The sequence below is a fragment of the Pongo pygmaeus genome, chromosome 23 (genome assembly GCF_028885625.2).
Source record: "Pongo pygmaeus isolate AG05252 chromosome 23, NHGRI_mPonPyg2-v2.0_pri, whole genome shotgun sequence".
In the NCBI taxonomy this organism is placed as follows: Eukaryota; Metazoa; Chordata; class Mammalia; order Primates; family Hominidae; genus Pongo; species Pongo pygmaeus.
In genome coordinates this window covers 29,990,970-30,013,350 of record NC_085931.1, presented here as the reverse complement: position 1 = coordinate 30,013,350, position 22,381 = coordinate 29,990,970, and the positions used below count along the sequence as shown (strand labels likewise).

The 22,381-nt window shown below is 40.3% G+C and overlaps 1 protein-coding gene across 12 annotated transcripts in view; it reads right to left on the bottom strand.

Annotated features, from left to right (window-relative positions):
• ZNF280B (zinc finger protein 280B) overlaps positions 1 to 22,381 on the bottom strand; it is a 43,833-nt gene that overhangs the window by 16,874 nt on the left and 4,578 nt on the right. For 6 of the 12 annotated variants that reach the window (XM_063663133.1, XM_054469025.2, XM_063663134.1 and 3 more), the window contains one exon: positions 5,882 to 7,515. In XM_063663133.1, coding sequence (XP_063519203.1) covers positions 5,882 to 7,447 — 1,566 coding nt within the window. In that variant the 5' untranslated portion in view covers positions 7,448 to 7,515. Of the gene's footprint in view, positions 1 to 74; positions 404 to 5,713; positions 7,516 to 8,256; positions 8,380 to 12,113; positions 12,232 to 22,381 lie in introns of those variants that run through there. The other 6 variants (XM_063663138.1, XM_063663139.1, XM_054469027.2 and 3 more) reach the window with 4 other exon arrangements.

Genomic DNA, 22,381 nt, shown 5'->3' with positions numbered 1-22,381 from the left:
ATCTCATAACCAGGAAAGAAAGAGTCTAAGAGGGCTAACCACTGAAATGGAATTTCCTTTGTTTTCTTTTATTTATATGATGAATGCTTTTAAAAGACAAAATAACTCACTTATATAACATTTGTTTGTTTTTTTGAAGAGTCTCGCTCCATTGCCCAGGTTGGAGTGCAGCAGGGTGATCTCGGCTAAGCCTCCACCTCCTGGGTTCAAGCGATTCTCTTGCTTCAGCCTCCCGAGTAGCTGGGATTACAGGCACACACCACCATGCCCAGCTAGTTTTTCTATTTTTAGTAGAAATGGGGTTTCACCATGTTGGCCAGGCTGGTCTGGAACTCCTGGCCTCAAGTGATCCGCCTGCCTTGGCCTCCCAAAGTGTTGAGATTACAGGTGTGAGCCACCATACCTGGCCAGCATTTGAAAGAATAAAAATCACTACAGGATTAAGTAAACTCAATTGTATTTAGAATTTATCATTCTTTTCCATAGATATTATCATGAATAATTACAATTGCAAAGTACATATAACTTTGTATGTTCCTTTCTTATTTTGCATTATAGCTAAATAAAATTGTGTACTGCAATAGCTCCTATAATCACTACTTTTGATAACTGAATACTGTTTGTAGTAGGTATATATTTAATAATTTGACTTTCAGTTTGGTTTCCAAGTTTTGGTTTTTTGTTTGTTTTTGAGGCAGCATCTCTTGTCACCTACTGGTACAATCATAACTCACTGCAGACCTCCTGGACTCAAGCCCTCCCGCCCCATCCTCTCAAGTAGCTGGTCAGACTACAGGTGTGCACCACCACGTCTTAATTTTTTTTTTTTTTTTCGAGATGCAGTTTCACTCTTGTTGCCCAGACTGGATGGAGTGCAATGGCGCAGTCTCGGCTCACTGCAACCTCCACCTCCCAGGTTCAAGTGATTCTCCTGCCTCAGTCTCCCGAGCAGTTGGGATTACAGGTGCCTGCCACTACGCCCGGCTAATTTTTGTATTTTTAGTAGAAACGGGTTTTCACCATCTTGGCCAGACTCGAAGTCTTGACCACATATGATCCACCCACCTCTGCCTCCCAAAGTGCTGGGATTACAGACATGAGCCACCATGCCCAGCTGGTTTGAATCCTTTGTTAAAGAAAATTTAAAAATAGGTCAGGCATAGTGGCGCACACTTGCAATCCCAACACTTTGGGAGGCCAGGGCAGGAGGACTGTTTAAGCCCAGGAGTTCGAGACCAGCCTGGGAAACATAGCAGAACCCTGTCTCTACCAAAAAAAAAAAAAACAAAAAAAACAAACTCACAAAAAAACAACAATGCTAAAGAAAGCGAACGAGATATAATGAATTAAAAAAATAGAGAAAACAAAACTAAAGCAAATAGGGGGGTTGCTTCTTGGAAAAAGTAAATCCGAAACATTGATAAAACCAGGACGGATTAATGACAGGAAGAGGAAATACACTTTAATATTAGAAATGAGAAAGGAAGTGGGATTCCGAGTAGTTAAAACCATATCCTACCCCAAATAGAACTACTTTTGCTTCAGGAAAGGAAGGTTTCTAACAAGAAAGCTGTAAGTGCAACCAAGTAAAAACTTGGGTTAGTAAAGAAAATGATTGTCTTAATAGATGTTGTAAATTATAAAACTAAATAATTCTCTTTAAAGATTCTAAAAAATAGAAATAGAAACTTTTTTTTTTTTTGAGACAGATCTTCGCTTGTTTCTCAGGCTGGATGCAACCTCCGCCTCCCAGGTACAAGCGATTCTCCTGTCTCAGCCTCCCAAGTAGCTCGGATAACAGGCATACGCCAGCACGCCCGGCTAATTTTTTTGTATTTAGTAGAGAGGGGGTTTCACCATGTTAGGATGGTCGTGAACTCCTGACCTCAGATGATCCACTCGCTTTGGCCTCCCAAAGTGCTGAGATTACAGGCATGTGCCACCACAGCTGGCCCCCAAAATGGAAACAGAAATTATTTAAGCAATATACTTATTACCTTTAAGGGCAAATCATTTCTCATTAAAGCCAAGAACAAAGAAGCCCATTAACCCCATCTTAAATATTGTTTAGAAGTTCTGGCTGTAGCAATAAGGCTAAAAATGAACACCAGTGGCAAAAAGGCAAAGATTATACAGTGGTACTAAATAAAAATTACGAACTAAAAACAGGCCAGGCATGGTGGCTCACTCCTGTAATCCCAGCGCTTTGGGAGACCAATGTGGGCGGATCACTTGAGGCCAGGAGTTCGAGACCAGCCTGGCCAACATGTTGAAACCTCGTCTCTAGGAAAAGTACAAAAATTAGCTGGGCATGGTGGCACATGCCCGTAGTACTAGCTGCTCGGAAGAATCACTTGAACTCAGGGGGTGGACACTGCAGTGACCTGGGATCGCGCCACTATACTCCAGCCTGAGTCACACAGCAAGACTCTGTCTCAAAAAACAAAACAAACATCCCATTTTACTTATGGTGGAAAGACAATACAGCAACAGCATTTTTTTCACAAAACATTTTATTACTATAATTGATATTTTACTTATAATTTTTGGCAACATTAATAAAATAATAAATTTCATCTGAAAGAACAAGCGAGCAAAATAGACAAGGAAATTCACAAAGGGTAATAACAAAATAGTAATCTTGACATATTCAATATATTTGTAAACAAAACAAAGTGACATTGCCTTAAAAATATATAGAGGTATCAATAGAAAAACAGAGAAAGCTCCTGAAAGAACTCACTATATTAATTTTCATTTGGTTGCAGGCACAGAAATTGACTCAAGCTAGCTCAACTCTAAGACAGAAGCAAAGCCCTTGATGATGATCGCTTTCCAGCTTTTTCATGAAAACGTAGGAAATTTAAATACTTTGAAGAGGAGTGGGGAGAGAGTAAAGTGCCTTTAAGAGGAAAAGTAAAAGTTTTTTTTTTTTTTAAAGGGAGATCTCATTGTTAGTGGCATTTTAAGAGCCTTGAAGCTCAATGAACCAAAGGAAATGTCAAAGAAGTGAGGTAGCAAGCCATGCAGGCCTAGGGGAAGGGCATTCTAAGAAAGACAATAGCATGTGCAAAGTCTTTGGATTGGGAAGAATGTGATTTGCTTAAGGAATAGCAAGGCCAGTGTGTCAAAATAGTGCATCATTGGGGAAAACAGTGGAGAAGCATGACAGAGAATGAAAAAGAGAGGAAGGAGGTAGGCAGGGGCCAGATCACTGGAATCTACAGTTGGCAATTAATGACCATATGTACTCCTTAAGAGCATGCTTTAATGAAACAGCAAACAACAGTGTTGATAATACCAACCAATCACTCAACATACAACTACAACATTCATATTTTTACCACAGAAACAGAATACGGGAGGTAAGTATGAAAAGTCTGTAGATCTATTTATATACAGTAGGAGTATCTACCTGAGACAAGAAAAACTGGCGCGCACACACCCACTTGCACACACATACCCTTTCTTCAACTAAAGAAAGGATTCAGGCTGTAATTTTGGCAAAGTGTCTTAACCCAAGCAAAGTAACTGAAAAGACCTAGTATAGTGTTCAAGGTGCAAATCAATCAAATGAGTGTCAGGCAAATAAATACAACAGAATCTACGGATCTACAGTCAGAAAATTTTCTAAAATGTAGATAATCTACTCACAACTTCTTTGTTATCTGCACTGCCTTCTACTCTAAGAGGGATGCTAAAAATCTCTTCCCGGATTTTTGTGAAAGCTTAGGAAATTTAACTAGATTGAGGAGGGAACAAAGGAGTGGGGATAGATAAGGTACCTTTAAAAAGATATCAAGGAAAAAGGGAGAGATTTCTCCAGACCTATGTCTACAGCCAAGATGGCAGATTCCTTGACTGGTGAAGACAGGCTGCTGGGCACCTTGGTCGGGGGTGGAGGAACAAAGGATGGCACCAGAACACAAGCAGGGAGACAACTCCGGGAGTCCACAGAGGCAGCCAAGGCTGCTGATGTTCAAGAACCAATACTCAAAAGGTACTCCAGAATACTGTGAAACAGCCCCTGGGGAGAGCAAGGGAAAAAGATTCACCCATAGTACAGATTAGATAGGATAGATCAGATGAAGGACATTAACTCTAAGTCTTAACACTTACTGAATTAGAGAGACATTTCTTGCACACTGGTGTGTGTCAGGTAAGACCCAAACAGCATTAGTGTCAATAAACTGGGAAACTACACATACAACAGAATAACTGCAAGCTGTAATACATTCATGTCCAAGGCAAGACATAAAGTTGCAAGCTTCACATGTTCAATTAGGGTAACATATATATGCACAGAAAAATATAAAGCCATTATGGGTTTAAATTCAGTCAGTCACCCTGGGCTATTTTTGTCCACTGTACCTACTGTTCTTGGACAGTCCTCATTCCAGCTTAACAGTGGGAAAACTAAATTTAGCCCAGTCCAGGAACTGGACAGACACCACTTGTTTGGCCCTTTTCAGTTAAAACTATGGGTCCAGTATAGTTCAAATTATAGATATTAGGGCTTCTTCCCTTTGGGAAACTTGCTTTACAGCTGTGGCTGAGAGGAATATGGCCAGTTCATTCTCCACTAACGGCTAGCCAGAAGGGAGAGGACAGGGAATGAATCAAATTCACCTTTAGATCACAGAACAGGAAGTCAGCTAGTACCAGGCACCATTCTATTAATTTTATTGCTATTTCATCTCAAACCAATGATACATGGCGGCTGTTTGATGTCTGCAGGGGCCCTTCACCAAACAAAAGCATTGTACTATGAATGGTTTGGCTTCCTTGGATGTTTTCAGGTAGGTAAAGACACTCTGAAGCAGTGTTCCTTTCGACCTGGCCCCAAGACGAGAATGAATGTGTGTCTATCCCTCAACTAGAACAAAGAACCACTGCTCTCCCTCAACTAACCTCCGCCTTCTTGGTCTCTGCTCACGCAGCAGCTTCTCTTTCAATTCCACATCCTGGCTTTTCAGAATCTTTTCAGGTTATTTTACGCCAGCACAGCAGAGGCACTTCTGGGAATTCAGCAGCAAGTGGGCCAGGGCATAACAAAGCCATTCCAGTCTGACTAGAGTTAACCATGAAATGTTGAATGCATGGAAAAAGCTGTAAAGAAAACTAAGTATTTCAAAAATTCTATGAATTCTATATATAGAAAAAAGAGCTTTCAAGCTTAGGAGTAACACGAAATACCAAAACAATAAATAGGTGCCAGCCGCAGTGGCTCACACATCCCCACACTTGGGTAGGCTGAGGCAGGAGGCTCCCCTAAGGTCAGGAGTTCGAGACCAGCCTGGATGACATAACGAGATTCCATCGCTACAAAAAATTAAAATAAAAAATTAGCTGGGTGTGGTGGCTGCGCCTGTAGTCCTAGCTACTCTCCAAAGGCTAAGGCGGACGAATGCTTAAGCCTGGGAGTTCAAGGCTGCATTGAGCTAGGATCACGCCACTGCACTCCAGCCTGGGTAACAGTGAGACCCTGTCTCTAAAGTAAAAAAAAAAAAAAAAAAAAAAAATTAAAAGTAAAAAAATAAATTAATACCTTTTTCTCTCTCACACATACATACACAAACACCTTTTATGTGTTAAGCCAGATACAGTTAACATGAAAACCAGATGTTTTAAAATAATACCTCAAAATTCAGATCAAATAATATATATCCTAAATCTTATTTAAAAAGTCATATATAATCCACTAGTTTCACTATTTTTGGTGCTACTGAATAATGTATGGTTTGTATTTTTTGTTTTATGAAGTTTTAAAATTTGGTTTGAAATACTTGCTTTAGATTTACTGAAACTAGAATTAATGGGACTTTTTTGAAATTTTGCTTTTACACCTGGGGAGTGACGGTTCAGAGTCAGATGTGCTCACAGTTATGGATGCTACATCCACTGATCCTGGCTGAAGAGGTTCCAGCGACACTTGAATAGTAACTTTTGTTTCAGGAGGTAATCCTTCTAGTTGCTTAGGCTTCTTAAACATTTGATGACACTGGGTCTTGTGCTCCATTTTCTCCTTGAAAGTTAAAAACTGTAGCCGGCACTTGGAACACTGGTGTGCACTCTTTCCCCAGTGGCCCCTATAATGACACATGTATGGTGTTGCTGTTTTGAAAATTTTGAGACAAAAGGGACAAAGCAAATTCTTTGTGTTTTCATGGCACGTTCTAAAATGTGTTTCTACATCAGCAAAGACCGACGATCTATAATGGCAAACCTGGCACACATAGGGCATTTCGCCAGGCTTATGATGGTCCTTCATGTGTTGTAAGAGGACCTGATCTGTTTCAAATGACAATTCACAGATCTTACAGACAGCAGAGGGCTCCTGGGCAGTGTGGACATTTTCGATGTGACACTGTAGCTGGAAGGGAGTGGGAAACTGCCGGTGGCAGTGCTGGCAGGTGGTGTGGTTTTCCCAGCTGTCGTTCCTCTGCTTCTCAAATTCCAAATGATGCTTCACGTGATTCATAAACTTAACATTTTTTAGAACTTTCACACAGCTGAGGCATTTAAAGGTGGTGTGAGTCTTCTGTTCTGGCTGCCCATCTCCTTTATGCTGTCCATAGTAAAAGTCACTAAGTAACACAATGGGATTTTCTTTCTTGGGATCAAAGGTCTTGTTTTGACCTGTTAGACTCAAAATGTCTGTTTTTGCCAATTCATTTTCCCTATCAAGATTTGTATTTATAGGCTTGAAATGGATATTGTCCTTTGGAAAAGCTGCTGGAAAAGGTGCTCCATTCTGAACATGGCTTAATGAGGTATGAACATTGTTTGAGGGTGTACTTTGCTGAGTATTCATTGTATGAAAGGTATCTGAAGGGGACGAAGCTGAAGAATTTCCTTCCATAATTCCATCCCTGAGTTTAGCCCTTTTGGGATTTATGCTGTTTACTTCGAAAGTGGAAAGTCGCTTTGATACACGAGGACTTTCATTTATACCTCCTACTGAAAGTGCTGCACTTACTGGATTATGCAATGAACCTGTGAATGTAGTAATCAAAGGAGAAGGTAATTCTGAAGAGTTATTAGGCACAACTTGTGGTGAACTATTTCTATAATCAGGTTTAGACAAAGGCTCAATAATAATAGGACTATCTGTTGATCTCGATTCAAGTTGGGAAGCTGGCAGGACGGTTACTGCTTCTGATGTAAGGGTCTCATGACTTTTAGGCTGCAATTTGTGAGCAGTATCTTTTCTAAGGTGACCATACTTTTTTCTCCTTGACCAGGAACCCGGGGTGACTCTGTTCAAAATGTTTGAAACGACTGGTTTTGAATTTGAAGTCACCCCAACAAAGATTAGCTCAGCATCTTCATTTACATGTTCCACACCAACAAAGATGAGCTCAGCATCTTCGTCATCTACTTGTTTGGCTTCTTTTATGTTCTTCTGTGGTTCAGGCTCTTTCTCTTCCTCACATGATTGTTCCATTTTCTAATTTTTTTATTCTTGAATGGTGTGGCCACAAGTCCCAATGCTTCCTTTATATAAACTGCCACCTAAGTACAAACATACATCAGTAAGTACAGGAAAATGCATTACCTTATTTAATTCTCCTCCAAAACACTGTTTTTATAAACATCACTATTTTACCAACAAGGACACTGAGACTGAAAGAGGATAAATAACAGCTTAAAACCTATGATAAAAGATCAGGTTCCTATGAATCTAAAATCATAACTTTGCTGTACTGATTGTGCTCTATTCCATTTAAAAAAAAAACAAACCTACCAGCAGCTAATCACTAGGCAAAATTATATGGCAAAGGACACACATTTTTACGAGGGCATCACTGTGCAGTGCTTAGAAACATGGGCTTTGGAGTTGAAGAGTAAGCTGGAATCCTTAGTCTGCCACAAACCAGCTGCTTCCTCTTCAGCAAGTTTTTTACTTTTAAATGTATTTTGTGATCTTAAAGGCAAAAATTCTTATTTCTTAGACTTACAGTAATACCTGGTTTTTTAAAAGCACCACCTATTCAATGGCAGCTTGATTTGTAGTGGAATTGGAAGAAAATTACATTAAATGTACATATCTCAATTGATTCATATATAGTAAGCTCATAAACATTAATATAGGAAAGAGGTATTAAATTTATAGAGTTATGGTGCCCACACATAACCAACAAACAGCATAGCACAATGTCAAGTGCCAGGCAGATAATCTCATCCCAACTCATGGCCTTAATTATAATCCATTCACTAATGCCTCCTAAATTTTCCCCTCCAGGTCTGACTTACCCACTGAACTTAAAACGCAACAGTGCTTCCTCCTCAATCTCTTCTCCACATAGCAAGCAGATTGATTGTGTTAAACAAAGTCAGACTGTATCATTGTTCTGCTCAAAACCCTCCAATGGCTTTCTGATTGAGAGTAAAAGACCAAGTATTACCAATGCCTAGAAGACTACACTACCAACCCCACATACTGCTCCTGCAGTTATCTCACACTACTCTCCACTATCCACTTCACTGTCGCCACACTAACCTCCTTGCTATTTATTTTATTTATTTTAATTTTTTAAATTAAATTTTATTTTTTTGAGATGGAGTCCCGCTTTATCACCCAGGTATATATTTCAGCTCACTGCAACCTCCACCTTCCAGGTTCAAGTGATTCTCGTGCCTCATCCTCCTGAGTAGCTGGGACTACAGGCATGCACCACCACATCCAGCTAATTTTTGTATTTTCAGTAGAGATCGGGTTTCACCATGTTGACTAGACTGGTCTCAAATTCCTTATCTCAGGTGATCCATGTGCCTTGGCCTCCCAAAGTGCTAGGATTATAGGCGTGAGCAACTGCACCTGGCCCTCCCTGCTATTTCTTGAACATACTAAGCTCTTTTCCTTGCTCAAAGCCCTTGTTCCTTCCAATATGAATGATCATTTGGGTATCTGCATGGCTAGCTCCTCACTGCCCTTAGGGCTCTATTCCAAGTATCCCTCTCTGTGAGGTTCTCAAATATTCCAACCAACCTCTAACCCATATTCCTAATCTCTTTTCCCTTTTCTTTCATCCCCAAAGCCCTATCACCATTTAACATATTACAATCCTATTTATTTGATTATTTTCTATTGTCCATCCAGTGGAACTTAAACTCAAAAGGGCAGGTATTGTACCTTTTGTTGACTGTTGTATACCCAGCACAAAGAACAGTGTCTGGCACAGGACAGGTGCTCAACAAATACTGAAATTTGTTAAATGAATCAATAAATAGCGACTCTCCGTCATAAGATCCTTTATTTTTAAAGAAGATTATGCTCCATTAATTCCACATTTTCTATGAATTTACTCTGAGAACTTTATCCATTGGAAATTCCGTAGGCCAATAAAGGACTTAAAGCTGCTAGCTTTTTACAAATATTTGACCACAACCAATAGTTTAAAAAAAAAAAAAGTTATATGGAGCCCAATTACACAAGCACATACACATAAATAATAACTACCTTTACTACACAGGCTGCATTCTAAAATTTTCTATTTCATTTTTCTTGTCTTTTTCTTTTTTTTTTTTTTTGAGACGGAGTCTAGCTCTGTTGCCCAGGCTGGAGTACAGTGGCGCAATCTCAGCTCACTACAACCTCTGCCTCCCGGGTTCAAGCAAGTCTCCTGACTCAGCCTCCAGGGTAGCTGGGATTACAGGCACATGCCACCACACCCAGCTAATTTTTGTATTTTTTAGTAGAGACCAGGTTTCACTGTGTTGGCCAGGCTGGTCTTGAACTCCTGACCTTGTGATTCATCAGCCTCGGCCTCCCAAAGTGCTGGGATTACAAGCACGAGCCATGGATTACAAGCCTGAGCTGCGCCCAGCCTCATTTTTCTTAAATTAACCACTGACCCACAAAATCAAGTTAAGCCTCAACACTAGGTCACTACTAGTTGTTTCAAAAACTGGTCTAATGCTAGCAAAATGTAGGCACTAGAAACCAAGGTTCATAACTCACCAATTTCTAAAAACATATCAAGATTCACTGTATCCCAATGTGGACCCTTCAAATCAGCATAATCCAAAGCATAAAAATTAAACTGACATCTAATATATGCCATGCACATTGTTTTAATTTTAATTAGGATATCAGTATCTAATTTTGGAACATATAGACAATATTTATTCCTATAAATATGTGTATCACCTTGAAAGTGAATTTAAAAAGAATACAATATTAAGCATTGTCAACTATATACAAACTGATGTATCATGAATAGTGATTTACAGCTTAATTAGTAGATATATAATGCCAGAAAAAATATAAGGCAGATATGAATACACTGCTCTCTGGAGTCAACTAAAATTGGTTTAGTCTGTCTATATACAACTTCAATCGCCTAACTCCAGGATGATGCCACCTAGCCCAGTGGTTCCTAAGCATTACTGACATCTGGGACTAGATAATTCTTTGCTGGGGGCTGTCGAGAGCACTGTAGGATGTTTAGTAGCATCTGTGATCTCTACCCACTAGAAACCAGCAGTAGTCCCCCAGGGTGGCAACTAAAAATGGCTCCAGGAATTACCAAATGTCCTGTGGGAAAACTCCTGCCCAAATCCAATCTTCTTCTCAGGATCACTTCCACAGTTCCAGTAACTACCTCTAGGTAATTCTAAATATATTTTCTAACATCCTCTCTAAAGAAAATATCTGGCCGGGCACGGTGGCTCATGCCTGTAATCCCAGCACTTTGGGAGGCCAAGGCAGGTGGATCACAAGGTTAGGAGTTGGAGACCAGCCTGGCCAACATAGTGAAACCCTGTCTCTACTAAAAATACAAAAAATTAGCTGGGCGTGGTGGTGGACACCTGTAATCCCAGCTACTCAGGAGGCTGAGGCAGGAGAATCACTTGAACCCAGGAGGCAGAGGTTGCAGTAAGCCGAGATCACGTCACCGCACTCCAGCAGGGTGACAGTGCGAGACTGCATCTCAAAAAAAAAAAAGAAAATATTGTACTTCACAATAATTAATATTCTCCAGTATCCTAAAAAATCAGACTATAATCTGACAGCATGGCCATTAGATTTATCTGAAGATTAATTAGTTTATTATTGTTATTATTTTTTCTTTTTCAAGACGGAGTCTTGCTCTGTCACCCAGGCTGAAGTGCAGTGGCACGATCTCGGCTCACTGCAACCTCTGCTTCCCGAGTTCAAGTTATTCTCCTGCCTCAGCCTCCCAAGTAGCTGGGATTACAGGTGCGCCACCACGCCCAGCTAATTTTTGTATTTTTAGTAGAGACGGGGTTTCACCATGATGGCTGGGATGGTCTTCATCTCCTGACCTCATGATCTGCCTGCCTTGGCCTCCCAAAGTGCTGAGATTACAGGCGTAAGCCACCATGCCCGGCCAATCTGAAGATTAATTTTTAAAGCCCCCAAAAGTTTATGATTTACTAAAGTTATATGGAGGGTTTGTAGACAGAGTTAGTACTAAGATGCCTAATTCCTGAATTCTGGTTTTGTGCTCTTTCTGCTAAAACTGACTTAGTGCACACCTATTTCTGATAATATTGCTGTTAACTGCTTAGTCTTTAAGAATTAAAGTGTCTCATTGGATTCATTTTTTCACTCTCTATTTTTTAAACCTGTTCAAACCTCCTCTACCTCCCAGAAAATGTCAAAGTACCTTATAAGCCATTTTAAATAACTTTTAGAGCATCGCTCATTCTACCTTTCATGTCCATTCCTATTAATGGCCCTCAGCCCAGGCTGCAACTTCTAGGTTTAGGTCCACTGGTTACTTCATTTTTGTACACTTGTACTAGACCCTAAATTGTTCTGTCTCTTTTCTCTGTCCTTCAAATTATATAACACACCAACACAAGATGGATCTTAAAACACAACTGTAATTATATCACTCCTCTATTCCTAAGCATTAAATGATTCCTCCAATTCTAGAGAATATTTTACGTATACATAATTTGGGTTATGCTATGGGATGAACTGTGTTCCCCCCACCCCCAAATTTGTATACTGAAGCTATAACCCCCAATGTGATGGTATATAGAGATGGGGCCTTTGGGTGATAATCAGGTTAAGATGTTCATGAGGATAGGGCCCTCATGATGTGATTGGCGCCCTTATAAGAGGAGATACCACAGACATTGCTTCCTCTTTCTGTCATGTCAGAACACAGCAAGAAGGCTGTCATCCACCAGCCAGGAAGAGAGCCTTCACTAAGGAACCAAATTGTCCAGCATCTTGATCTTGAACTTCCCAGCCTAAAAATGTGAGAAATGAATTCCTGTTTTTAATAAACCATCAAACAAGCAAAGAAGAAAAACTTAAACTGGGTTCTAATAACACTGCTGGACTTCCTAACCAGTTGCTCTTGGTTAGATTTTTGGCTGTTGTCCATACTGATTAACCCTTCATCCAACCATCATTCAAGATGAAAAAGAGGAATAGAGCAAGGATCAGGAACAAAGCTAATAAGTTAATGAACAAGTTCATTAAGAACAAGGGTGGCATTAGGCCATGAGAGTTTTCTTCTCCTCTAGATGTCCAGAGACCCTTCTCTACAAATGTCCACCAATGGATGAATGAATGCTTATTTTCCAATTTGCCAGAATCTTGAGATACTGGGGTAGGGAGGTTAGACATGCAAAGACATATCAGATCTAACAGATTTGTCCTCAAAAGTCAATTCACACCCCTGTGATGGGAGAAGCCAATAGGAGGGCTTCAATTCCAAAGAAAGCTGAGAGATCAGTGGATGATAACCCACCTTCCAGATTATTTCTGTGCATTCAAACAATGGCCCTTCTAGTAGATCACTGTTACAGCCACACAAGTTTTTTTCAGGCATCAGTCCCACTTGAGTAACTTCTATGATTAGATTTTAGGCCACCAGGACTCCTATGGTACCTATCCCCACCATCTTCCCTTGCCTATCACTTTCTTCACCCCACTGCTTCTTTCTCAAACTTGTCCCCCACCCCCACAAATAACTCTACACATTTGCTGTCTTAGAATTCAATGCCCATTAAACAGAGATCCTTGCAGTAAATGGGAGTTTTATAGAATCCTTAAAACTACAGCAAACATTTGTATTCCATCCCAGGGCAAATAAATAAAATAAAATATAACTTTTTCATAAATATTTTTTAATAAATACTTTTTCAAAAGTAAGCTGAGGATGGTAGAGAAATGTAAAATAGGGTTGAAACTAGCCTGAGAGGCCAGGTGTGGTGGCTCACGCCTATAATCCCAGCACTTTTGGAGGCCAAGGTGGGTGGATCACTTAGGTCAGGAGTTCGAGACCAGTGTGGACAACATGGGGAAACCCCATCTCTAATAAAAATACAAAAAATTAACCAGGCATGGTGGCGCACACCTATAGTCTCAGCTACTCAGGAGGCTGAGGCACAAGCATCTCAGGAGAAGTTGCAGTGAGTTGAGATTGTGCCACTGCACTCCATCCTGGGTGACACAGTGAGACTCCATCTTTAAAAAAAAAGGCCAGGCGCAGTGGCTCACGCCTGTAATCCCAGCACTTTGGGAGGCCGAGGTGGGTGGATAACCTGAGGTCAGGAGTTCAAGACCAGCCTGGCCAACATGGTGAAACTCCATCTCTACTAAAAATACAAAAATTCGCCGGGCATGGTGGTGGGCTCCTGTAATCCCAGCTACTTGGTAAGAGAATCAATTGAACCTGGGAGGCAGAGGTTGCAGTGAGCCAAGACTGTGCACAAGACTGTGCCACTGCACTCCAGCCTGGGCAACAAGAGCAAGACTCCGTCTCAATTAAAAAAAAAAAATTTAAAAAAAAAAAATCTAGCCTGAGAGTCTAGGAGGGGAGTAACTATTAAACCAAGGTCGTTCCTTATCAAAAGACATGACAATTTCCACAGACTAGACTGAGAGAAAAATGAAGAATTTACAGATCCTTACTACTATTTCCACTCGTTACCTCTCTGACCTTTTAGTGCATGTCCAAATTTACCTTCTCCATGAGACTTATTCTGACTACACTACGTAAAATTACAATTCTCTTATACCTCCTCAACTTCTAAGCCTGCTCTATTATTTTTTTCCTAATTCTATAACATCATCTTCCATTTCACCAGAGAATTTGCATTTTTATTATACTTACTATCTTTCTTCCTCCACTGGACTGTTTGTTAGTTTCTTCTGTTGGAGTAGTTTGTTTTGTTTTTGTTGTTGTTACTGATTTCTCTCAAGTGCCTAAAGCAGTGCCTGGCACACAATAAGCACTCAAATATTCATTAATGGAAAAAGGTTATCTAGAAGTAGTCAGAAATCAATTCAAAAAGGTAGACTGAGGGAAAAAGTGGAAAATGTTCAAATGTGGGAAACAGCCAATTTTCTTCAAGTCTGGGAGCTCCTAAGGTGTACTGTTAGAGGAAATGTGACAGCCCCACAATCCTGGGGTTCAGAAGAAAAATATGTATGGCCAGATCTCATCATAAGGACCAATAGTTTGGGGAAGCCTTTCCTCAGAAGAGTATGTGTGTGGTTAAAAAGTTGTGTGTGGTTACAACAACGGTTTACTAGAGGCTGGGCACGGTGGCTCACGCCTGTAATCCCAGCACTTTGGGAGGCCGACACAGGCAGATCACAAGGTCAGGAGTTTGAGACCAGCCTGGCCAACATGGTGAAACCCCATCTCTACTAAAAATACAAAAATTAGCCAGGCATGGTGGCATGCACCTGTAATCCCAGCTCCTCAGGCAGGAAAACTGCTTGAACCCGGGAGGCAGAGATTGCAGTGGGCCGAGATTGCGCCACTGCACTCCAGCCTGGGTGACAGAGCAAGACTCCATCTCAAAAAAAACAAAGAAAAAACAATGATCTACTAGAAGGGCCATTGTTTGAATGCACAGAAATAATCTGGAAGGTGGGTTATCATCCACTGATCTCTCAGCTTTCTTTCGAATTGAAACCCTCCTATTGGCTTCTCCCATCATGGGAGGTGAGAATTGATTTTTGAAGACAAACCTGTTAGATCTGATATGTCTTTGCATGTCTAATCTCCCTACCCCAGTAGGAGTGGGATCTACTCTTTTTTTTTTTTTTTTTGAGATGGGAGTCTCGTTCTGTCACCCAGGCTGGAGTGCAGTGCCGTGATCTTGGCTCACTGCAACCTCCGCCTCCTGGGTTCAAGCAATTCTCCTGTATTGGCCTCCCAAGTAGCTGGGACTACAGGCCCATGCTACCACGCCCATCTAATTTTTGTATTTTCAGTAGCGACAGGGTTTGACCATATTGGTCAGGCTACTCTCAAACTCCTAACCTCAGGTGATACACCCACCTTAGCCTCCCAAAGTGCTGGAATTACAAGCGTGAGCCACTGTGCCCAGCCTGGGATCTACTCTTAAGCAACAGAGAAAATCAGTCATTTTTCCCCTTTTCCTTCCCTTCCTCCTATGAACAGAATCTCGGTCTCCATCTTTCAAAAAAAAAAAAAGGCCAGGTGCAGTGGCTCACGCCTGTAATCCCAGCACTTTGGGAGGCCGAGGTGGGCAGATAACCTGAGGTCAGGAGTTTGAGACCAGCCTGACCAACATGATGAAACTCCATCTCTACTAAAAACACAAAAATTCGCCGGGAATGGTGGTGGGCACCTGTAATCCCAGCTACTTGGTAGGCTGAGGCAAGAGAATCAATTGAACCCGGGAGGCGGAGGTTACAAAGAAGATCTGACAGGGTGGCAGTTCAAACTAAAAGTGGTCTGATAGTTCAGGGTCAAGTTTCTTCACTAAAGCTGAGTTTTTAAAGGGCTTGAAGAATGATTTAAAGAGGGGTTGTGGAGGACCACAAAAAAGACAACTAAAAAAAGGCATAACAAAGTCAATTTGTTCAATGCCCAGCAACAGGGTGAAGTTAAGGGGAATGGTGGAATAAGGACCTACAAATAACTGCTGCTTCATAAAAGCAAAGAGAACACTAGCAAAAACTACAAAAATCTTGTTTTTCAGATCCTGAAAATTAACAAAAGCTTGTAAAAATCAAAAGATTTTATTACAAAATGGTTTGGCAGTTCCTCAAAATGTTAAACATAGACTTATGATCCTACAAATCTACTTCTAAGTATACACTCAAAGAAATAAAGGTACTCAAGTACATGTATACATGTTTATAGCAACAATTCATAATAATCAAAAGGTGGAAACAACCTAAATGTCCATCAATGGATGAATAGATAAACAAATCATGGTATATACATACAATAGAATGTTTATTCAGCCATAAAAGAAACGATACACTGATACATGCTACAACAGGGTAAACCCTGAAAACATATCATGTGAAAGAAGTCAGGCACAAAAGCTCATATATTGTATGATTTCATTTACAGGAAATATCAGAAATAGATAAATCCATAGATATTTAACAAAGATTTGTGGTTGCCAGAAGATACGAAAGGGAAAATGGTGAGAAACTGCTTAATGGGTAAAGGGGTATTACTTTGGAATGATGGAAATGTATCAGAACTAGATAGAGGCAGCACACATACAGTATTACAAATGCACTAAATGTCACTAAATTGTTTATTTTAAAATGACTGATTTTATGTTATGTGACTTTCACCTCAATGAATTATTTTTTAAAAATAAAGAGGGTATATTACTACCAACCACACAGAAATAAAGAGAATTATAACGGAATACTATGAAAAATTATCTGTCAACAAATTAGATAACCTAGATGAAACAAATTCCTAGAAAGACACGAACTAATGAACTGACTCAAGAACAAACAGAAAATATGAATGGATCCAAAACAAGGGATAGAATTAGTAATCAAAAAACTTCCCCAAAGAAAAGCCCAAAATCAGATAGCTATGCTAGTAAATTCTTAACATTTTTAAAAGAATTAACACCAATCCTTCATTAACTCTTCCAAAAATTAGAAGTGGAGAGAAAACTTTGCACATCTTTCTATGAGGCCAGTTATTACTCTTATACCAAAATCCAACCAAGAAATCATATAAAAAAAGAAAACTACAGGCCAATATCCTTTTTTTTTTTTTTTTGAGATGGAGTCTCGCTCTGTCACCCAGGCTGGAGTGCAGTGGCGTGATCTTGGCTCACTGCAAGCTCCGCCTCCCAGGTTCACGCCATTCTCCTGCCTCAGCCTCCCGAGTAGCTGGGACTACAGGAGCCCACCATCACGCCCGGCTAATTTTTTTGTACTTTTTAGTGGAGACGGGGTTTCACTGTGTTAGCCAGGATGGTCTCGATCTCCTGACCTCGTGATCCGCTCGCCTCGGCCTCCCAAAGTGCTAGGATTACAGGCGTGAGCCACCGCGCCTGGCCAGTATCCCTTACAGAAGCAAAAATCCTCAACAAAATGTTAGCAAACAAAATCTAACAACATATATAACGATTACATACCATGACCAAGTGGGATTTATTTTAAAAATACAAGGATGGTTCATTCTATGAAAATCAACCAACATTAACTTCATTTTTATTTTTTTTTAATTTTAATTTTTTTTTTGAGTCGGAGTTTCATTCTTGTTGCCCAGGCTGGAGTGAAATGGCACGATCTTGGCTGACCACAACCTCCGCCTCCCGGGTTCAAGCAATTCTCCTGCCTCTGCCTCCCGAGTAGCTGGGATTACAGGCATGCGTCATTACGCCCAGCTAATTCGTTTGTATTTTTAGTAGAGACAGGGTTTCTCCATTTTGGTCAGGCTTGTCTCGAACTCCCGACTGCAGGTGATCCGCCTGCCTCAGCCTCCCAAAGTGCTGGGATTACAGGCATGAGCCACCTTGCCCAGCCTATACCATTTTAATAAAGGACAAAAACTACACCTGCCTGCAGAAAAAACACTTGACAAAAGCTAACATCCTTTTATGATTTGAAACAACAAAATGATTAGGAATAGAAGGAAACTTTCTCCACCAGACAAAGGCATCTGTATGAGACTCACAGCTATTATAGTATCATACTTAATGGTGAGACTGAAAGTACCCCTGCCCCTAAGATCAGGAACAAGACAGATGTCCACTTTAACCACTTCGACTCAACACTGTACTGGAGGTTCACAGCCAAGGTAATTAGGCAAGAAAAGGAAGCAAAAAGCATTCAGATTGGAAAGCAAGAAGTAAAACTATAATGGAGATGACAAATACAAATAACTCAATTTTTTAAAAGGGCAAAGAACTTGAATAGACATTTCTCCACAGATGATATACAAAAGACCAAGTAAATATATTCAGTGTCATTAATCATAAAACCAATGCACATTAAAACCACCATGAGATACCACCTCACACCTACTAGGATGACTACTATTAAAAAACAAACATTGTTGGAAAGAAATTAGAATCCTCATGCACGGTCACTGGATTGTAAAATGGTATAACTACTATGGAAAACAGTACAGAAATTCCTCATAAAATTAAAAACAGAACTACTATATGTTCTAGCAATCTTACTTCTGGGTATACATCTAAAAGAATTGAAAGCAGGGTCTCGAAGAGATATTGGCACACCCATATTCACAGAAGGACTATTAAAATAGCCAAGGGGTGGAAGCAACCCAAATGTCTACCCAAAAATGAATAAACAAAACATTATATATATATATATATATATACACAATAGAATATTATTCAACCTTAAAAAGGAAGAAAACCTGTAATGCTACATGTTTGAACCTTGAGGATATTATGCCAAATAAAATAAACCAGTCAAAAAAAGACAAATACTTTTGTATAATTCCACCTATATGAGGTAACTAAAATAGTCAAATTCATAGAAACAGAAAGTAGAGGCCGGAAGCAGTGGCTCACACCTGTAATCCCAGCACTTTGGGAGGCTGAGGTGGGCAGATCACCTGAGGTCAGGAGTTCTAGACCAGCCTGACCAACATGGCAAAACCCTGTCTCTACTAAAAATACAAAAATTAGCCGGATGTGGTGGCAGGCACCTGTAAACCCAGCTACTTGGGAGGCTGAGGCAGGAGAATTGCTTGAACCCAGGAGGCAAAGGATGCAGTGAGCTGAGATCACGCCACTGCACTCCAGCCTAGGCAACAAGAGAGAAACTCTGTTCCAAAAAAAAATTAGCTGGGCGTGGTGGTGGCACACACCTGTAGTCCCAGCTACTCCGGAAGCTGAGGCAGAAGAATCCCCTGAATCCGAGAGGCAGAAGTTGCAGTGAGTGGAGATCACACCACGGCACTCCAGCCTGGGCAACACACCAAGACTCCGTCTCAAAAAAAAAAAAAAAAACCAAAAAATCAAAAAACAGAAGGTAGAGTAATGGTTACCAAAGACTAGGGGCAGAGGAAAAGGGTGAGTCTGTTGTTTGATGGGCATTGTTTCAGTTCTGCAAGATGAAAAAGTTCTAGAGATCTGTTTCACATCAATGCAAATATACTTGAAACTATTGAACTATTAATTTAAAAATGGTTAAGGTGGTAAATTATATGCGTTTTTACCACAATAAAACAATTCATTTTAAAAACAGTCCCCAATTGGGCATGGTGGCTCACGTCTGTAATCCCAGCACTCTGGGAGGCCAAGGTGGGAGAATCACTTACAGTCAGGAGTTTGAGACCAGCCTGGCCAACATGGCGAAACCCTGTCTCTACTAAAAATACAAAAATTAGCCGGCATGGTGGCATGCGCCTGTAATCGCAGCTACTCGAAAGGCTGAGGCAGGAAGAATCACTTGAACCCAGGAGACAGAGGTTATAGTGAGCCGAGATCATGCCACTGCAGTCCAGCCTGGGCGACAGAGTGAGACTCTGTTAAAAAAATAAAATAAAATAAAAAACAAAAAATAAGCCAGACACAGTGGCTCACGCCTGTAATCCCAACACTTTGGAAGGCTGATATGGGAGGACTGCTTGAGCCCAAGAGTTGAAGATCAGTCCAAGCAATGTAGTGAGACCCCTTCTCTACAAAAAATTTAAAAACACAGGCACAGAGTGGCTCATACCTGCAATCCCAGTATTTTGGGAGGCTGAGGGAAGAGGACTTAGCTCAGGAATTCCAGACCAGCTGGTACAACACAGTGAGACCCTACCTCTACAAAAAATTAAAAAATTAACCGGATGTGGTAGAGTATGCCTGTGATTACATCACTGCACTACAACCTTGGTACCAGAGCAAGACTGTCTCAAGAAAAAAAAAAAATTTAAATTTAGCTGGGCATGGTGGCACACGCCTGTAGTCCCGGCTACTCAGGGGTGGAATGAGGCAGGGTGGCAGCTGAGATGGGAGGATCACTGGAGCCTGGGAGGTCGACGTTGCAGTGGGCCATAATTGTGTCACTGTACTGCAGCCCGGGCAACAGAGCGAGACCCTGTCTCAAAAACAAACAATAAAAAAATGGGCAAAGGATCTGAACGCTTCTCCAAAGAAGATACACAAATGGCCAAGAAGCACATGAAATGCTGCTCAACATAATTAGTCATTAAGGAAATGCAAATGAAAATCACAATGAGCTATTACTTCACATCCACTAGGTTAGTTATAACCAAAAACAATCTCAAGTGTTGCAGAGGATGTGCAGCTATCTGAACCCTCATATACTGCTGGTGGTAATATAAACTTGTACTTTGGAAAAGTTTGGCAATTGCTCAAAATTTAAATATAGAGTTACCATATGACCCAACAATATCACTCCTAGGTATATACCCAAGAGAACTGAAAATATAACACATATATAAGCTAGCTGGAATATAGCCATAATGCTGCTACAAAGTGCAAACAACCAAATGTAAATTAATTGATGAATGAATAAACGAACCGTGGTATATCCATACAATGAAATACTATTCAGCCATAAAAAATTGAAGTACAAACAGGCATACAATACAGTGTACCCTAAAAATACACTAAGTGAATAACACCAGACACAAAAGGCCACATATTTTATTATTTTACTTATACAAAATGTCCAGAATAAGGCAAATTCATAGACAGAAATAAAGTAGCAGCTGCCATGGGCTTGATGAAGAGGAATGAAAGGAATATAGCAGGTTTGAAAAATGGCCCCCAAAATATCAGATCCTAATCCCTTAAACCTGTAAATGATACCTTATTTGGAAAAAGGATCTTTGCAGATGGGAAAATTATCCTGGACTATACAGGTGGGCCCTAAATGCCATCACAAATGTCCTTGTAAGAGAAGCAGAGGGAGATTTCACACATACGCTAGGAAAAGGTGATGTGAAGACATAAGCAAAGATTAGAGTGACATGGTCACAAGCCAAGGAACGTCACATCCACAAACTAGAAGATGCAAAGAATGGATTCTCCGCTAGAGTTTCCCAGGGGAGGACAGTCCTGCCAACATCTTGATTTAGGTCTTGTGAAACTTATTTTAGACTTCTGACCTCCCGAACTAAGGGAGAATAAATTTTTGTTGTTGTATGCCACCAAGTTTGTGATAATTTGTTATAGCAGCCATGGAAAAGTAATATAGGGAGTGACTGCTAATGGATACAAGGTTTCTTTAGGGTTGATGAAAATGTCTTGGAATTGGATATTGTTGATGGTTGTACAATTTTGTAAGTATATAATACTAAAAACCATTCAATTTCACACTCCAAAGGATGAATTTTATGGCATATGAATTATATTTCAAAGAAAAAAAATGCCTAGCAACAGGCTGGTATAACCCTCCATCTCCCAACAACCGCTGGTAAATTTTCAAAGCACCATTAAGCAGACTCAATTCGTAACAAGGATAATGGAACAATGCAAGTTAATCTAGCTAACAAAAAGAATTAAGCTAGTATCAGGTGGTCAATTTATAAATTGTAGTGGGAGTCATACACTCCCAAGGATGCAACAGTTATATCTCCTTGCAGAGTGAACTTTTCTCCGATACCAAGGACTTGGAAGACCAAATAAATTATACGTAGGATTACCAAATATGCTGGTATGACCAAGACAGTTGCAGTTTAAACTTCTATCTCTGTGTAATTATGGATAGTGCCACTCTTCAATCTTTAATATAAGTCCTTCAGTTTAGATGATAAATTACATAGTCAACCTAGTTATAAGGAATCTAGAGGTTGTGAAAAGCTGTGAGAGCATATTCTATGCAGACCACATAGGTCCTATCATGACTCCCTATGTAACCTGGGTCTCTGCGAATGGGAAGCTCCCAGGGAAAAAAACCCAGTTAAGACTTCTGCAGAGCATTCACATTTTGTTTCAAACTTATACAACACTAATGCTTAAGCTCAACTCTCAGAATTGTATTATTCAGTATTATCCAAACGACTGATTAATTTATACACTGAAGGGAAAAAACAAGGAATGGACCTATACACACTTGTAGTTTACAAGTATAAGCTAACAAAGAATAAGATTAAAATAACTTGCGCCAGGCCAGGCGTAGTGGCTCACGCCTGTAATCCCAGCACTTTTGGGAGGC